General features: G+C 43.9%; 1 protein-coding gene across 1 annotated transcript; it reads left to right on the top strand.

Annotated features, from left to right (window-relative positions):
• The first annotated feature begins 4,752 nt into the window (after positions 1–4,752).
• Positions 4,753–13,722, top strand: f9b (coagulation factor IXb). The gene is made up of 8 exons (XM_046039610.1): positions 4,753–4,840; positions 7,632–7,801; positions 7,895–7,919; positions 8,010–8,123; positions 8,242–8,373; positions 9,551–9,984; positions 12,123–12,267; positions 12,925–13,722. Exons 1-8 carry the CDS (start codon positions 4,753–4,755, stop codon positions 13,482–13,484), a joined length of 1,668 nt encoding a protein of 555 aa, XP_045895566.1. The 3' UTR covers positions 13,485–13,722.
• The last annotated feature ends 167 nt before the right edge of the window (positions 13,723–13,889 follow it).

The raw sequence follows: 13,889 nt of genomic DNA, 5'->3' as shown, positions 1-13,889 counted from the left end.
GCCACACCCTGTGTAACTCACAATCTAATCAAAGAGCCTTCAATACTCAAAGTGAAGCCTGGAGTTTGTGTGTTCTTTGCTTCGAGTGTGCAAATTGCAGCACCAGTTCAGGAGTTTTAATTATATTTTCAGTCAATTCTGCTGTGTCTAAATGGCTTTAAGCTGATTTGCCTGCCTGGATTTACAGTGACATTTTGTCCACTCAAATGGTGATACAGATTAAAATCTGGACACATTAGTCTTTATATGTGTGTGTGTGTGTGTGTGTGTGTGTGTGTGTGTGTGTGTGTGTGTGTGTGTGTGTGTGTCTTGTCTTTGTGACGAGGAATTTTCATCTCCAAAAATTCCTTACTTCTTTAAACCTGTGTGAGGATTAAGACTTGTTCTAAGGCGAGACTTTGTAAATTTGGTAATTTATAATTTTATAAAATACCTATGATCTAACAGCAGCACAATAGGGAGATTAGTCAAAAAGTCTGACTCTGTAATGTCAGTTAAACAGCAATACATATCTAGTTTTTCTAACATGAGCCAGTTTTTCTAACATTATTGCTGATAAATTCAGCTTTTTGTTTGTAAAAAAAGGAATAATGTGTTTCCTCTTAGTAACATTGTCTCTCTTCAAGGTAAGAATTAGATTTATGATAAGGTTATGTAGGGTACATTTTGGGCCACCCATGTAGTTGTACTGTTTATGGTACGGGTCAGGGGCAAGGAAGTCTATGGTCCTCACAAATATAGAAGTACAAACATGTGTGTGAGCATTTAGCCCATTTCAAACCAAAAAAAACAATGTAAGCCACACTGCAAAAGCTGCTTATCAGACTCATCATGATAAACAACATGATTAACAGCTGGTAATGTCAACAAACACACACACACACACACACACACACAAACACGCACACAACACAAACACAACAATGTCAGGAACGTCTCGGGTTACGTATGTAACACTGCGTCAGTGACGACACTATGGGAACGCCTCTGGGCGTGGCAGGGCTGAAATCATGAATGAAACTACTCCAATCCTATTGGCGTTGCTAGAATGGTAGCGTGTGACGGCGTAACTGGAGGCGTATATAAGCACTCTGGCACACCGGACACAGCTCTTTGCTATGAAGCAAGGCACTCCAGGCGGGGTGAGGTGTGGCGGACCGACGCAGTGTCTCGTTCCCCTTCTCGGGGAACAAAGGTTACATACGTAACCCGAGACATTCCCCTTCGAGGGAACTCAAACTGCGTCGGTGATGCAGAATACCCACTATGCCACGCCGAAGCCTCCGCCTGCCCCCCCAGCGTGCAGTAACCCGTAGGCACGACTAAGAGGAGAGCGCATGAATGCTCAGCGCTCTAACCGGGCAGAGCAGATGAAGTTATGTCCGAGAACCACACTCGGGCCAGCCAAAACGGGGTTAATAGCAGTAGGCTGACACTGTCCTGACGGACCCGCTCCAGAACCCCCGGGAGCAGAACGACTGGGGGAAAAGCATACAGCTGCTGCTTCGGCCACATCTGCACCATGGCATCCAGCCCTAGCGGGGCTGGGGGCGAGAGGGCGAACCACAGTGGACAGTGCGTAGTCTCTTGAGACGCAAACAGGTCCACGTCTATAGGGCTGAACCTTTCGCACAATAACTCCACCACCTCAGGGTGGAGTCTCCATTCCCCGGGCCTCAGCCCCTGTCTCGACAGCAGGTCCGGTCCCTGATTCTGGGTCCCCGGGATATACGTCGCTCTGAGAGACAGCAGTCTCTGCTGGGACCACAGGAGGATCTGATGTGCCAGCTTGCATAATGGGCGCGAGCGCAGACCCCACTGGTGATTCAAATAGGCCACCACTGCCGTGTTGTCGGTCCTGACAAGGACGTGGCGACAGCGGAGAGTGGGCAGAAAACACCTCAAAGCTCTGAAAACCGCCAGCATTTCCAGGTAATTTATGTGCCAAGAGAAATGATGCTCCTGCCAGGAGCCTCTCGCAATCCCACCCCGCGAGTGAGGCATCTGTCGAAATAATTGTCCGGCGACATGACGCTCCCAACACGGGACCCTGGGACAGGAACCAAGGTTTCCTCCATACTGTCAGGGAAGGAAGGCACCTGCTCGTAACCCGTATCAGACGGAACGGGGAGAATCCCTTGGATTTTAGCCACCACTGCAGGGCTCTCATGTGCAGCAGGCCAGACGGGATTACGCTGGACGCTGCCGCCATGAGACCCAACACCCTCTGAAAGTGTTTCACAGTGATGGTGCGGCCTAGCTTCACTCTGGTCACTGAGGACACTGAGGGCGGCTCAGGACCTCTTCCCCCGACCCCGGCGAGACTGAAGAACGGTCCTCAGATCCGTTGTCTCGGGGGGCTGTGGGAGAGAGCGCCGCCTCGAGTCCCGGGTGCGCTGAGGGGGACCACGAGAATCGACACTCTGCCTCTGGCTCTGGCGGTAGGAGCTGGACAACGGCTGGGACCGTCTCTCTGCAGCCGTCGCCATCCTGGACCCAGACCGGCGCGGGAGATACTGCTGGAACGCCTCCCCTTGCATCCTGGCATGCTGAAACCTGCTGACGACGGCGTCCACCGCCTCGCCAAATAGGCCAGAGGTCGCGACTGGTGCGTCGAGCAGGAAGGTCTTCTCCCTCTCCTGGATGCCCAACAGATTTAGCCACAGGTGCCGCTCCGTGATCACCAGCGCCGACATGGAGCGGCCAATGGCGCGGGCCGTCTCCTTGGTGACTCGGAGTGACAAATCCGTAGCTCTGCGGAGCTCAGCGATGTCCTCCTCAGAGGGGCCCCCTCCGGAGTCCATGTCCTTCAGCAAGTCGGCCTGGTATGCCTGCAAAACCGCCATTGTGTGCAGGCTCACACCAGCCCGGCCCGCCGCCATGTACGCCTTGCCCACCAGAGCAGATGTCACGCGACATGGCTTGGTAGGCAGCGTCGGCTCTTTAAGGGACGACGTAAGACCGGGCGAGAGATAGCTGGCCAAAGCATCCTCAACCCGGGGCATCGTCCCATAGCCGAAACCCTTAACCCCCGCGACGTCGCTGTAAACCCGGAGCGGGGGAGTAGTAGCCGCAGGAAGCGCTCATCCAGCTTACTGGCAGCCTGTGTGTCTGGCACAGCTTGCGGCCAATCGAGCTGGAGCTTGCCCACTGCCCGTGTCACCACCTCCAAGAGGTCGTCATAGCTGGGCGCTGACTGATGACGTTGATCCGGCTCCCGGAAGTCTTCCTCCTCCATAATGCTGAGCACATCCAGCTCCTCAGAACCGGACAGCCGCAGCCTCTCCGGGCTCACACCTCAAGCAGGAGAAGCCAAAAGCGGGCTCCTGAACGGGGAAGAGGGGAGTCGGAGCCAGCAGACGAGGAACGGGAAAAAGCCTCGGCAGTCCCGATGCCCTCGGAGATGTCGCGCTGGGAGTCCTGTGACCGAGCCACGGGGAGAGTGCATCCAGCCGTCTTTGGAAAAGAGAGCCGCACGGGACCTCAGTACCCTCAGGGGCAGGGCCTCGCAATGGCAGCAAGCAGCCCCCTCGAGAGCTGCCTGGGCATGCGGTATCCCCAGACAGGAAACACACAGGGCATGAGTTCCCCAGCCGTGAAGTAGCGCAGGCATGGAAAAACACACTGCCTGAACTGCTGACCAGCCATCTCCTCTGCTTCTCCTTCCAGGTATCTAGAAAACTTCCTCTCGTGGTTGCTTTTCTTCTGAGTAGTGTCGAACATGCCAGAGTGCCTGCTGAATAGAAAAAAGCTACTGTGTCCTGTGTGCCGGAGTGCTTATATACACCACCAGTTACGCCGTCACACGTTACCTTTCTAGCAACGCCAATAGGATTGGAGTAGTTTCATTTATGATTTCAGCCCTGCCACGCCCAGAGGCGTTCCCATAGTGTCGTCACCGACACAGTTCGAGTTCCCTCTAAGGGGAACTGTCATTCTTTCCCATTAAGTCAATATTTGCTGTTGCTCCATTTTAATCTGACATGTTGAACTTTGTCACTTTATAGCTCTCTCTCTTTTTCTTGTACACAAACATTCAACATCTCTCCTACACTTTTATACCCCTAAATAACATAGAACAATAATAATAATAATAATAAATAGCTATATAAACGCTGCAACATTTTGTAGATGTGTGTGTGTGTGTGTGTGTGTGTGTGTGTGTGTGTGTGTGTCTAGGTCACATTTGACTTCTTCTAGGAGTATTTATAATTTTGAGAGCTCATTTAAAGGAAGTGTTCCTTATTCCATTGAATGTTTTACCTTGTGGGACGAAGTGCATCTCAGCCTCACTTGTCCAACAGTGACCTTGTATTCTCTTTTCTTTTGGTCGCCATGATTTTTTGTGTTTTCCTTTATCGATGGCCAGTTTGTGATCATTGAGCCTGTACTTGGTTAGGATCTGTCTCTGCTGTCTACCTCTTGACAGCAGAGAGATATTCTGCCAATTTGCCAATAATCTTTCCAGTTCCAAATAGGTTTCTGTACATTGCATTATAATTTGGTTTATTCTGATTGGTGTCTGGAAAGGAGTGTTGTTGTGAAACTGGTCATAGTATGTCTGAGAGAGGGCAGTTAGTCTATCTCTTTCACTCACACACATACACAAATGTGAACATACACACACACATATACTCTTCAGCCTCCCAGGTGAGTAAACACTGTGTTGCTGTACTTTGGAGTGGTGTATCTGTGTTTCCTGCACTGAGTTCAGGCTTCGGCAAAAGCAGACAGACAACTGACAACGACAAAATGGCCGGAATTTGTTTACTGGCTTTCATTGCTGGTTTACTGCTGGAGGGGTACGGACTACAGGCTGAAATCAGAGAGAAAAACACAGGTAAATGACAGAGGAGCAGCCAGGTATAGATTGAGGAGGCAGCCAAAGGTCAGAGATATTAAAATATAAGAAGAGGCTGGTGGTCAGGTGGTCATTTTAAAACGCCTGATCTCTGACCCGTAAGTCTTAAAGTGTGTTATTTCCGGCAGAGCTTTAGAGTTTAGTGGAAGAGAACAGAGTGACAGAAGTGGTGCGTTTGGTAAAACTGGTTTGAGAAGTTTCTAAGGACTTTTTGATGCTTTTATTTGCAACTTTAAAAACTGGCGAACTTTCCACCATTGACATCCAGTGGATCCATTGTGAGTTTAAAAAGACTCCAGCTGCTGTTCTCCATGATAAATAAAATGAAAGACATTTACAGGCATACCTTACAAGGACCTTACAAGAGTGTTTGATACTCAACAAAAGATTATAAAAGTAGCGTCAGTACCATCCAGTCAGGTCCGTTTTCCGGGGCTTTAGCTCCGAATCTTTTGACTGTAGCCCGGGATGTAACTCAACAACAACATCAAAAATATTTTCCATATTAATATGCAATAATCTTCATGATGCAGCCTGTCTCGCAGGTCTTCAAAGAACAGAGGCTACTGGCAATAATATTGCTACATTTTGTTTGAAGTTCACCTAAAGTGACCCCTGCTGTTACTCAGCCTGCCTGAGAGAATGAGCATTTCTCACAGCTTCCGGGTTTGTCAGCGTCTACTGAATTGTCCCTAGCAAAATTGTAATAAAAACATTTAATTATAAATGCTCAGTTTGACACACCTGTCGCTCTCTCTGCTGTCTCTGTCCTCCTCGCTCAGAGACACCTTTGCTCTGTTTGGACTGTCTCTCTGCTCCAGGATGTTTCCCTCTGAAGTGGCTGTGAGCTGCACTTTATCAGAGGAGCAGACATTAACCTTTGTGTGGAATTGTGGTGACATTTCTGTCTGATCACAAGTGTTTTCAGTTTCTGTTTTCTACCCCTGATGTAGAGCAGTGCGCTCTTCTCATCCTGTACAGTCCCAGACGGTTCTGTGTCTGTCAGACGGTCTGAAGACTGCTACCATATTAGCAGAGCAATAACACAGGGTAATGCACAGCAGAGGGGCAGGTAGATTTTGTTAAAATATTATGACTATCATAATATATTTATATCATTCTCATCAGATAACGATTTTACTCTTGTAATATTATGACTTTTGTCCAAAATATTATTATTATATTATAAATATTATTCTGCAAATGTCAGAGAAGACACATATGTGGGAGAGATTCTAAATGTTCAGAAAGTTTTGTACTGTACATGAGCAGAAAACCTGCTGAAACACAGTAATCCAGGAGTTTCAAATGAATTACGGTAATTTATCATCGAGGTGAAAAGGTGGCACATGGACATTTAAAAAGACTTTAGGCTACTTCAGTCATGCCTGCATGTATGTAGACTCAGCAGGGATTAAATTAAATTAGAAGAGCCGTGCCGCCGATGTATTTATTGCCTATGATATTTAATCATTTAAACGTAGCTCAATGATTCATAGGTAAAGTAGGTATAAGGTTCCATTTGACAAATGGCATAACAAGGTAACAACAGAAAATGAGACAATTGATAGTTACTTTATAGAGGTGATTTACTGTTGCTTTATAGACATATTTCATTTGTATTATGTTTATGTGCTTTGATGTTGTCTTGTCTGTCTTTCAAACTGTATGTCTTGTTTCTTTTAATAGAACATCAAACAGGCCAGATGAAAATAAGCCTTCTGGCTAAATCGGACACATTTACATCCTATTGATGATGATAAATGTGTGTTGTCCCTGAACAAATAAAGTAGATTGAAACGTTGTGTGGGACGGCGTAGAAAGGTTTCTTATACAACTATTTGCTTTTTGCAAGACTACTGAAGTTAGACAGGCTGGAATGAGGCTGGGTTACTGAGCGGGCCGTGGTATACTGCCTATCAGTCACTGCCAGTGGGGGCAGCCAATGTAGGTTTGCCTAAGTAGATACAATGTAGAAATAAGATCATGTTAAATTGCCTTATCAGCTCTTTGCTTGGGTGAGAACAGAACTTAAAGACACCTTAAAATTATGTTTGATCAGGGCTAGAGGGTAGTTTCAGTTCATTTCTCATGAATGATTGGTCAAAACATCTGGGCGCGGGAGGAATTCTCGCCCAAACTTTGTTGCATTTAACTGTGCGTATTGTTAACTTATGCTTAAAATAAAATATTTATCATTGATATAGATCAGAGGTTTTAAACTTGAAAACTCAAACTGTGAGACATACCTCCCCAAGTATTGTAGTTTGTCCCAGTCATTTGTTCTGTATTCTGTATATATACAATCAGATTAAATCAGATTTCTGTCAGATATGAAGACAGACATGATACTCATATTTTTAGATTCAGTGTGACTTACACTATCTGATGATGTCTATCTCTGATGTCCATTGTAAATAAACATCCCTAGATCTACTTGGAAATCAGAAAATTTGCTTGATGTAACTCCAGAACTTCTCTAAAAGCCATCAGGTTTTTGAAGTATTCTCCTTTTCAAGTAATTGATAGTTGATAATTGCCTGTACATCCATGGGTACATTGCAAACAGGTGCAGCCAATAGCTAATTCAACAGATGTTTAGTGGTGTCAATCTACCAAAATGTAAACAAATATTTGTCTCAATTTTGTCTAAGGTAGTGTAAGACTTTGAAAACTCCTCATATAGTGTTTTTGGGGGTACTACTGGTGCTGGAGAATAATGTCATAGTTGTTTCAATAATTTTCTCTTTGTCTTCTGTTACCGTTTTAGGAGTTGTGTTTGTGTCTCCGCAGGCGGCACACACAGTGCTGCGTCGCCAGCGCAGGTACAACAGTGGTCATCTTGAAGAATTTCAAAAAGACAACCTGGAGCGGGAGTGTAAAGAGGAAGTCTGTTCAATAGAGGAAGCCAGGGAGGTGTTTGAGAATGATGAGAAAACTGTAGGTTGTGCACACACATAAATATTCCATTCTTGTGTGTGTATAATGGCTGAAGTCTGAGGTTTCTCACTAACATCCATGGTTCTATTTCAGATGGAATTCTGGGCCAGCTACATTGGTGAGACACATTGGTGAGACATTTACTCTGAAGTTAAAGCACAATGTCACCTCTTAACCTTTGTGTCTATATGTATACTTGTGTGTGTAGATGGTGACCAGTGTAAGCCACCCCCATGCCAAAATGGAGGCGTGTGTGAAGATGGAATCGGTTCATATATTTGCTGGTGCAAACCAAACTTCAGCGGCAAGAACTGTGAGATCGGTTAGTGTATGTGAAAAACTCAAACAAGTACACACACACGTATATATATTTTTTTGATGATTCGTGATTAAGAACAACACACAAAAGATTTCCATTCTGCTGTCCTGTGTCTTTCCAGAAGTGGCCAAGCAGTGTTCAGTCAACAACGGTGAATGTTCCCATTTCTGTGCGATGCAGCAGGAGCAAGCCATGTGTCAGTGTGCTGCAGGTTACAAACTTGGGACAGACAAGAGGAGCTGTGAACCAATAGGTAAAATACAATGATAAACCATACACGTCATTCAGCAAAGTGCTTGTTCAGGTGTTTTGGGTACATATTCAAAAGTCAATTAGTAACTCCCACAGTTCTAATTGCTGTGCTCTGTTTTACACTCTAAACATTACCCTACATGCATTAAGTTGAATGCAGAGCAAACAAAGAGAGCACATATTTTAGGAATTATAATGCCTAAACAAAAAGTAACCACAGTCTATATGACATCTACACAAATGGAAACAATCCTAGAACATTCGTTCTACATTCATCCCCACTGTAAAATATTGACACAAAGATTACCTGCCTCCTCTTCTGCACCCACATTTAAAACCCAGGTCATTTGTTGTTTTGGCCCAAATGAAATCTGCTGTCTTTTAAACAGGAATAAGACTGCACTCATCGTGTTACATTTCTCATCCATTAAGGGCTCCCAGACTGATTGTTTAGCTGTCAAATAAAGTGCATAATTTATGGGTATTGTTGACACTTTTGGTAGAGAACCACACAGACAACCAGCATTCATGATAGTTATAAATAATAAATGATAATTGAGCAACTTCTTGAATATAAACGGACGTAACCGACTTCTGATTACACTGCCTTAACCACAATAAAACATATCTACAGTAAACATGTCCATCTCTAACCTACTGCTTAAATGTACCAAATTCTTACCTAAAACCTAACCATTTCCTAAATACTTAATTCAAATAGTTAGCTAGTGACCTACTCTAGGGCCCACTCTGATCACTAGCTTACTCCTTTGGATTTTTGAGATGGATTCATTTTCACCAATGTCTTCTGTAATATCCCACATGCACTTTGTGGAATGACAACTGTGCATCTTGGTACTGTATTTGCTCAGGATCCAGTGTATTCAAATGAACAACTGTAATGATTTATGTCTGTGCCTTATGATCTGCCTGTGTAAATTTATTTTGCTGCAACCTCAGTCAGACAAATATAACAAGTGCTGAAGGAAAACCATTCCAGAAAAAATCTGACAGTAACATTATAATAGTATATAATTATGTCTGATCTAATAAACATTTTGAACTGATGAAGATCCAAGAAGGTCATTGTTAAACCTTTGTGGCATGGAGTAAGTGGGCAGTCATTACCTTTTTTCATTGTTCTGATATCTCCCGTTTTGCCTTCATTCCCCACTCAGAACAATTCAGCTGTGGTCTTGTGAACAAGGTCTCCTCCACCTCGGGCACCAGGTCCATCATGAACCCACGGTCATCAAGCACGACACACAGCTCTGAAAGAAAACACAATTCAAGCGACACCCTGCAGGATGACTACTACGATGACGACAATGTAACACAGCTATATGATTACTACGACTTCCCTGCGAATGATTCAGACCAGTTCAAGATCTCTGCTGGCTCTGCAGTAGACGTGCGTTCAATGAAGCCGGATTCCATCTCCTCTGTTGTCATGAACAGTGGGGAGACGAAAAATGTCAGTACAAAGCCCACAGAGAAAGAGCAGCCTTTCTCGGCTTTCTTCCCCACACTCCCCACCATCACAGAACAAGTAAACACTGACCAGAGGATTGTCGGAGGCAACGAGGCCATTCCTGGAGAGATACCTTGGCAGGTACTGTAGTGTGCCATGCAGAATGGGGAGGATGAGTTGAAGGCAAGTGCATGATATTCACAAATGGGATGCAGTTGGGTGGTTTTCACTTTCTTTCTTCGGGGGAGGTAAAAAATAAAAAAAAACAACAACCCCAAGGGTAATTTTTTCTTGCCCGTGCTCACTACAGCAGTGAAGATGCTTGTCCATAAACCTAACAATACCTCTCCACTCCAACATTTCCAGGTCACTGGGGCAGGAAATAATAGCATGGGAGATTGAATGGGCAGAGGAGGAAAAAAAAGGATCAAAATAAAGACACATGCACTTGTGTTCAATTGACTGGGTCACTGTTGGCCAAATTACTCACGAGTTTTACACATTCTTGTTTATTGAGTCCCAATATGGGATTACTCGCCAATGGTCAACAATATGATGGGTTGGTGTGACTAATTTGCTTTAGCTTGTATCTTGCTTCTCCATATGATCTTGCATAATCAGACCTCACAAGGTCGGCAGATGTCAAAAAGGGAACAAACGTTAAAATTAAGAAAGGAGACATAGTGGGCTGTTTTGATACCTTAAATTGATACAATTTAGACAGAACCTTTTATACTTTAACAGAAAAATAAGCCAGAGTAGCTGTTAGCCAATTCTGGATTTCTGATGTCTAGATTTACTCCAGATATGAGCTTGATAAGATAGAGGTCAAGTATGATATTGGATTTCATTTGTATGAATATAGACCTGAAAAAAGGGCATGTTAAAGTAACGCTCCACAGACTCCACAGACTATGAAGGGACAGTTATTCAAGTTACATCACTTGAGTAATGTTTTTGCTTGAAGGCGATACATGTTTAACAAAAAGTCTGCTTTAGAAATTAGGCATGAGGAATTTGAAAGATGTGGGCATTACAGAAAGCAGAAAGGATCTAACAAAAATCCCACTGAGTTGCATTATGGGACGTGTACAATGCAAGGGTTTGAGGCCTGACCCTTGATAGGTACTAAAAGTTCACATCTCAGCCTCTGCTGCTTCAGCTGCTTCAGCCTTTTAAAAAAACAGGGTTTCTTGAATGTCCTCCATATTTATGCAGGCTTTATAAAAAAACTGGTGGATTTTCCCTTTAAGAGGCACAGAGATCACAACAGTGGGAAAAATACTCAAATGCAGTGGTTGTCACAAAAGGTTGAAAGGCTGGTGGACCCAAATGCAAGACACGCAGGCTGACTGGTACAGTTCAATGATTTATTAAACAAACAAGAGGCGAGCTCACTTACAGGCAGAGTGGCTAAGTTGAGGGTTTCCAAAAATAAACAAAAAGAGGCGATCCAACAGAACAGGTAATCCTACAGAAATCCAAAATCACCAGAAAAAAGCGGGGCAAACGAACAGGCAGAATACTTCACGGGACAGGGACAGGAACAAAGACTGAGGGAAACGCAGGCAATATACACAGGGTTAACGAGCTGGGAGGGGATACACAGGTTAGAGACATGAGGGACTAATCAAGCACACCGGCACGCGGGGAGAGAGCAGGTGAAACAGACAGAATACAAACTGAACATAATAAGGCAAACAGAAAACAAGCAATCAAGACTGAACACAAGTTACCAAACACAGACCATGTCAAAATAAGACTGAACAGATCAGAATGATTGACACAGAACACAGGATTGATCTAAACGGGAAACAATGAACTAGAGAACAGATCTAAGAACTAAGACTCAGAATTAAGAACTTAAACACAGAACCAGGATTACAAACTAAGCCATGAACTAAGACACAGGACTAAGAACCAAGACAGAAAAGGAGGAACGAGAGAACCGGTAGTAACTGAACTAAGCTGATATCCAAATAAACATAAGAATAAACAAGGCTGAACAGAGGACAGGACTAAAACACTGATACAAAACCAAAACTTCAGAAAAAAGACCAAAACCAAGAATCAAAACACAGAACACAAAGAAGACAAGGCCAATATAATACAAACACAGAACAACTCAGGACAGGATAGAGAATGTATACGAGAACAGGTGAGAAAATGGGAGCATTCAGGAGTTGAGAAGGAGAAAAGAAGACAGAATAACACCTAACTGTGACACCGCACTGCCATTTTGTGCTTTCCGAAGTATTTGTGTTTGTGTGTGTTTACAGGTGGCCCTAATGTCTCCCTTAGCCACTCCTCAAAGAGCGCTGCCTTTCTGTGGAGGATCGCTGCTCAGTGAATTATGGGTCATCACCGCTGCCCATTGTCTGAGTGAGGCTAAGATCGCTGAAAAAGGTTTCTTTGTCAGACTAGGTATTTAAAAAAAATCTGTGATCAAAACATTTCTATCGTCCATCCATTCGCCATTGGTTGCAGTTCATGTATGAATAAATAATTTATAATTGACACATGCTTGAGATAGACACTCGAATGAGTAACATCTGCTCTACTTTTATCAAAGCCTCTTATCAGCAGTAAGGTTTTATTCTTCTTTTTGGTGTTTGTGCATTCAAGGAAGCTCTGACATTTTGACATTTCAGAGCCAGCTCCCCAAAGCTATTTTATTCATCAGCTATGTTGTTGTGAAACAGATTCAAGGAGACAAACGATCAGCTAACCTGGGTGATGTTTTAATAGTTCTGTGACTTTGGGTGTCACTAACATATTATATATGAGTGTTGATGAACACATAAAGGCTGTTTTGTGAACTATTCAAAAAGAGGTGGCCCTGAAACTGAAGACCAAGCCAAGGTCCCCTCCAAAGTTGTTGGTGTTAGTGAGAGCATCAGTGTACATTTGCTTATATAAACTGATTCGCAGGATGTTTTTTTTATGTTATGTTGCTTGCTGTAATTTTGAGCAAGTAATATATTACTTCAGAAACTGTTAGACCAATCACACACATTACGTTGTGCATAAAATTATATAATTTTGTTATTACAGTATATATAAACGAATCTATGCTTCTAGGTGAACATGATGTGAACCAGAATGAGGAACCAGAGCGTGACCATATGGTGGCAGAGCAGCATATCCATCACATGTACAATTACCAGAAGTCGCCATATAACCATGATATTGCACTATTGAAGCTTGCCAATCCAGTGGAACTTTCCGACCAGCGGCGTCCCATCTGCCTGGGCCCCAAAGACTTTATAGAGACCCTACTGAGGGAGTCCAGCAACTCTCTGGTGAGTGGCTGGGGACGGCTAAAGTTCCTGGGCCCTGAGGCTACCAAGCTTCAGAAGTTGGAGGTACCCTATGTGGATCGCACCAAGTGTAAACAGAGCAGCCGGGACCACATCACACGCTTTATGTTCTGTGCTGGCTTCAAAGATGAACAGATGGATTCATGCCAGGGGGACAGCGGAGGGCCACATGCCTCCAAGTACAAAGGCACTTGGTTCCTGACAGGTATCGTCAGCTGGGGGGAGGATTGTGCCAAGGACGGGAAGTATGGAATCTACACTCGAGTCTCACGGTACTATGCGTGGATCAGTCAGAAAACAGGGATCCGAATTAACAACTGACAAATGGAGTCATGTACTTGTGTATGAGGATAACACAGCCGTCAGCCAGCAAAACATACAGTAGCATTTGTCTAGTTTGACAACTGAGGAAGCGAAAGTTTTTGTTCTACTGAATCAAGTGAGAAATCACTCGTTAATTCTGATGCTACAATAAAATGTAATGTCAAATATCTGAGTATTTTATGTTTCTGTTGAAATATTGGAAGATATAACCTTGTAGCTATTCATCCATGTTTGAATTGAGATTGTATGCAAGAAGAAATATAATTAAATCTTGAGTGATTAAGCTTTATCAGATGCTTAAGGAAATGTAAACTTTCATTTTATGTTCCTGAATCTTAAAGGCCCTGCTACCACCACCGCAGAGCTATGCTGACAATAATGTGATGTCAACAAACTCCATAA

This window comes from Micropterus dolomieu, linkage group LG23, assembly GCF_021292245.1.
Source record: "Micropterus dolomieu isolate WLL.071019.BEF.003 ecotype Adirondacks linkage group LG23, ASM2129224v1, whole genome shotgun sequence".
NCBI lineage: Eukaryota > Metazoa > Chordata > Actinopteri > Centrarchiformes > Centrarchidae > Micropterus > Micropterus dolomieu.
Note: the sequence above shows the minus strand (reverse complement) of the source record. Positions and strands in the feature narration are given on the sequence as shown.

Excerpts from the sequence above, each read along its gene's own strand:
- f9b (XM_046039610.1), top strand. The coding sequence starts at position 4,753 with ATGGCCGGAATTTGTTTACTGGCTTTCATTGCTGGTTTACTGCTGGAG. Across the intron at positions 4,841-7,631 it reads AATCAGAGAGAAAAACACAG|GAGTTGTGTTTGTGTCTCCG; the intron begins GTAAATGACAGA and ends TTACCGTTTTAG. Across the intron at positions 9,985-12,122 it reads CTGGAGAGATACCTTGGCAG|GTGGCCCTAATGTCTCCCTT; the intron begins GTACTGTAGTGT and ends GTGTGTTTACAG.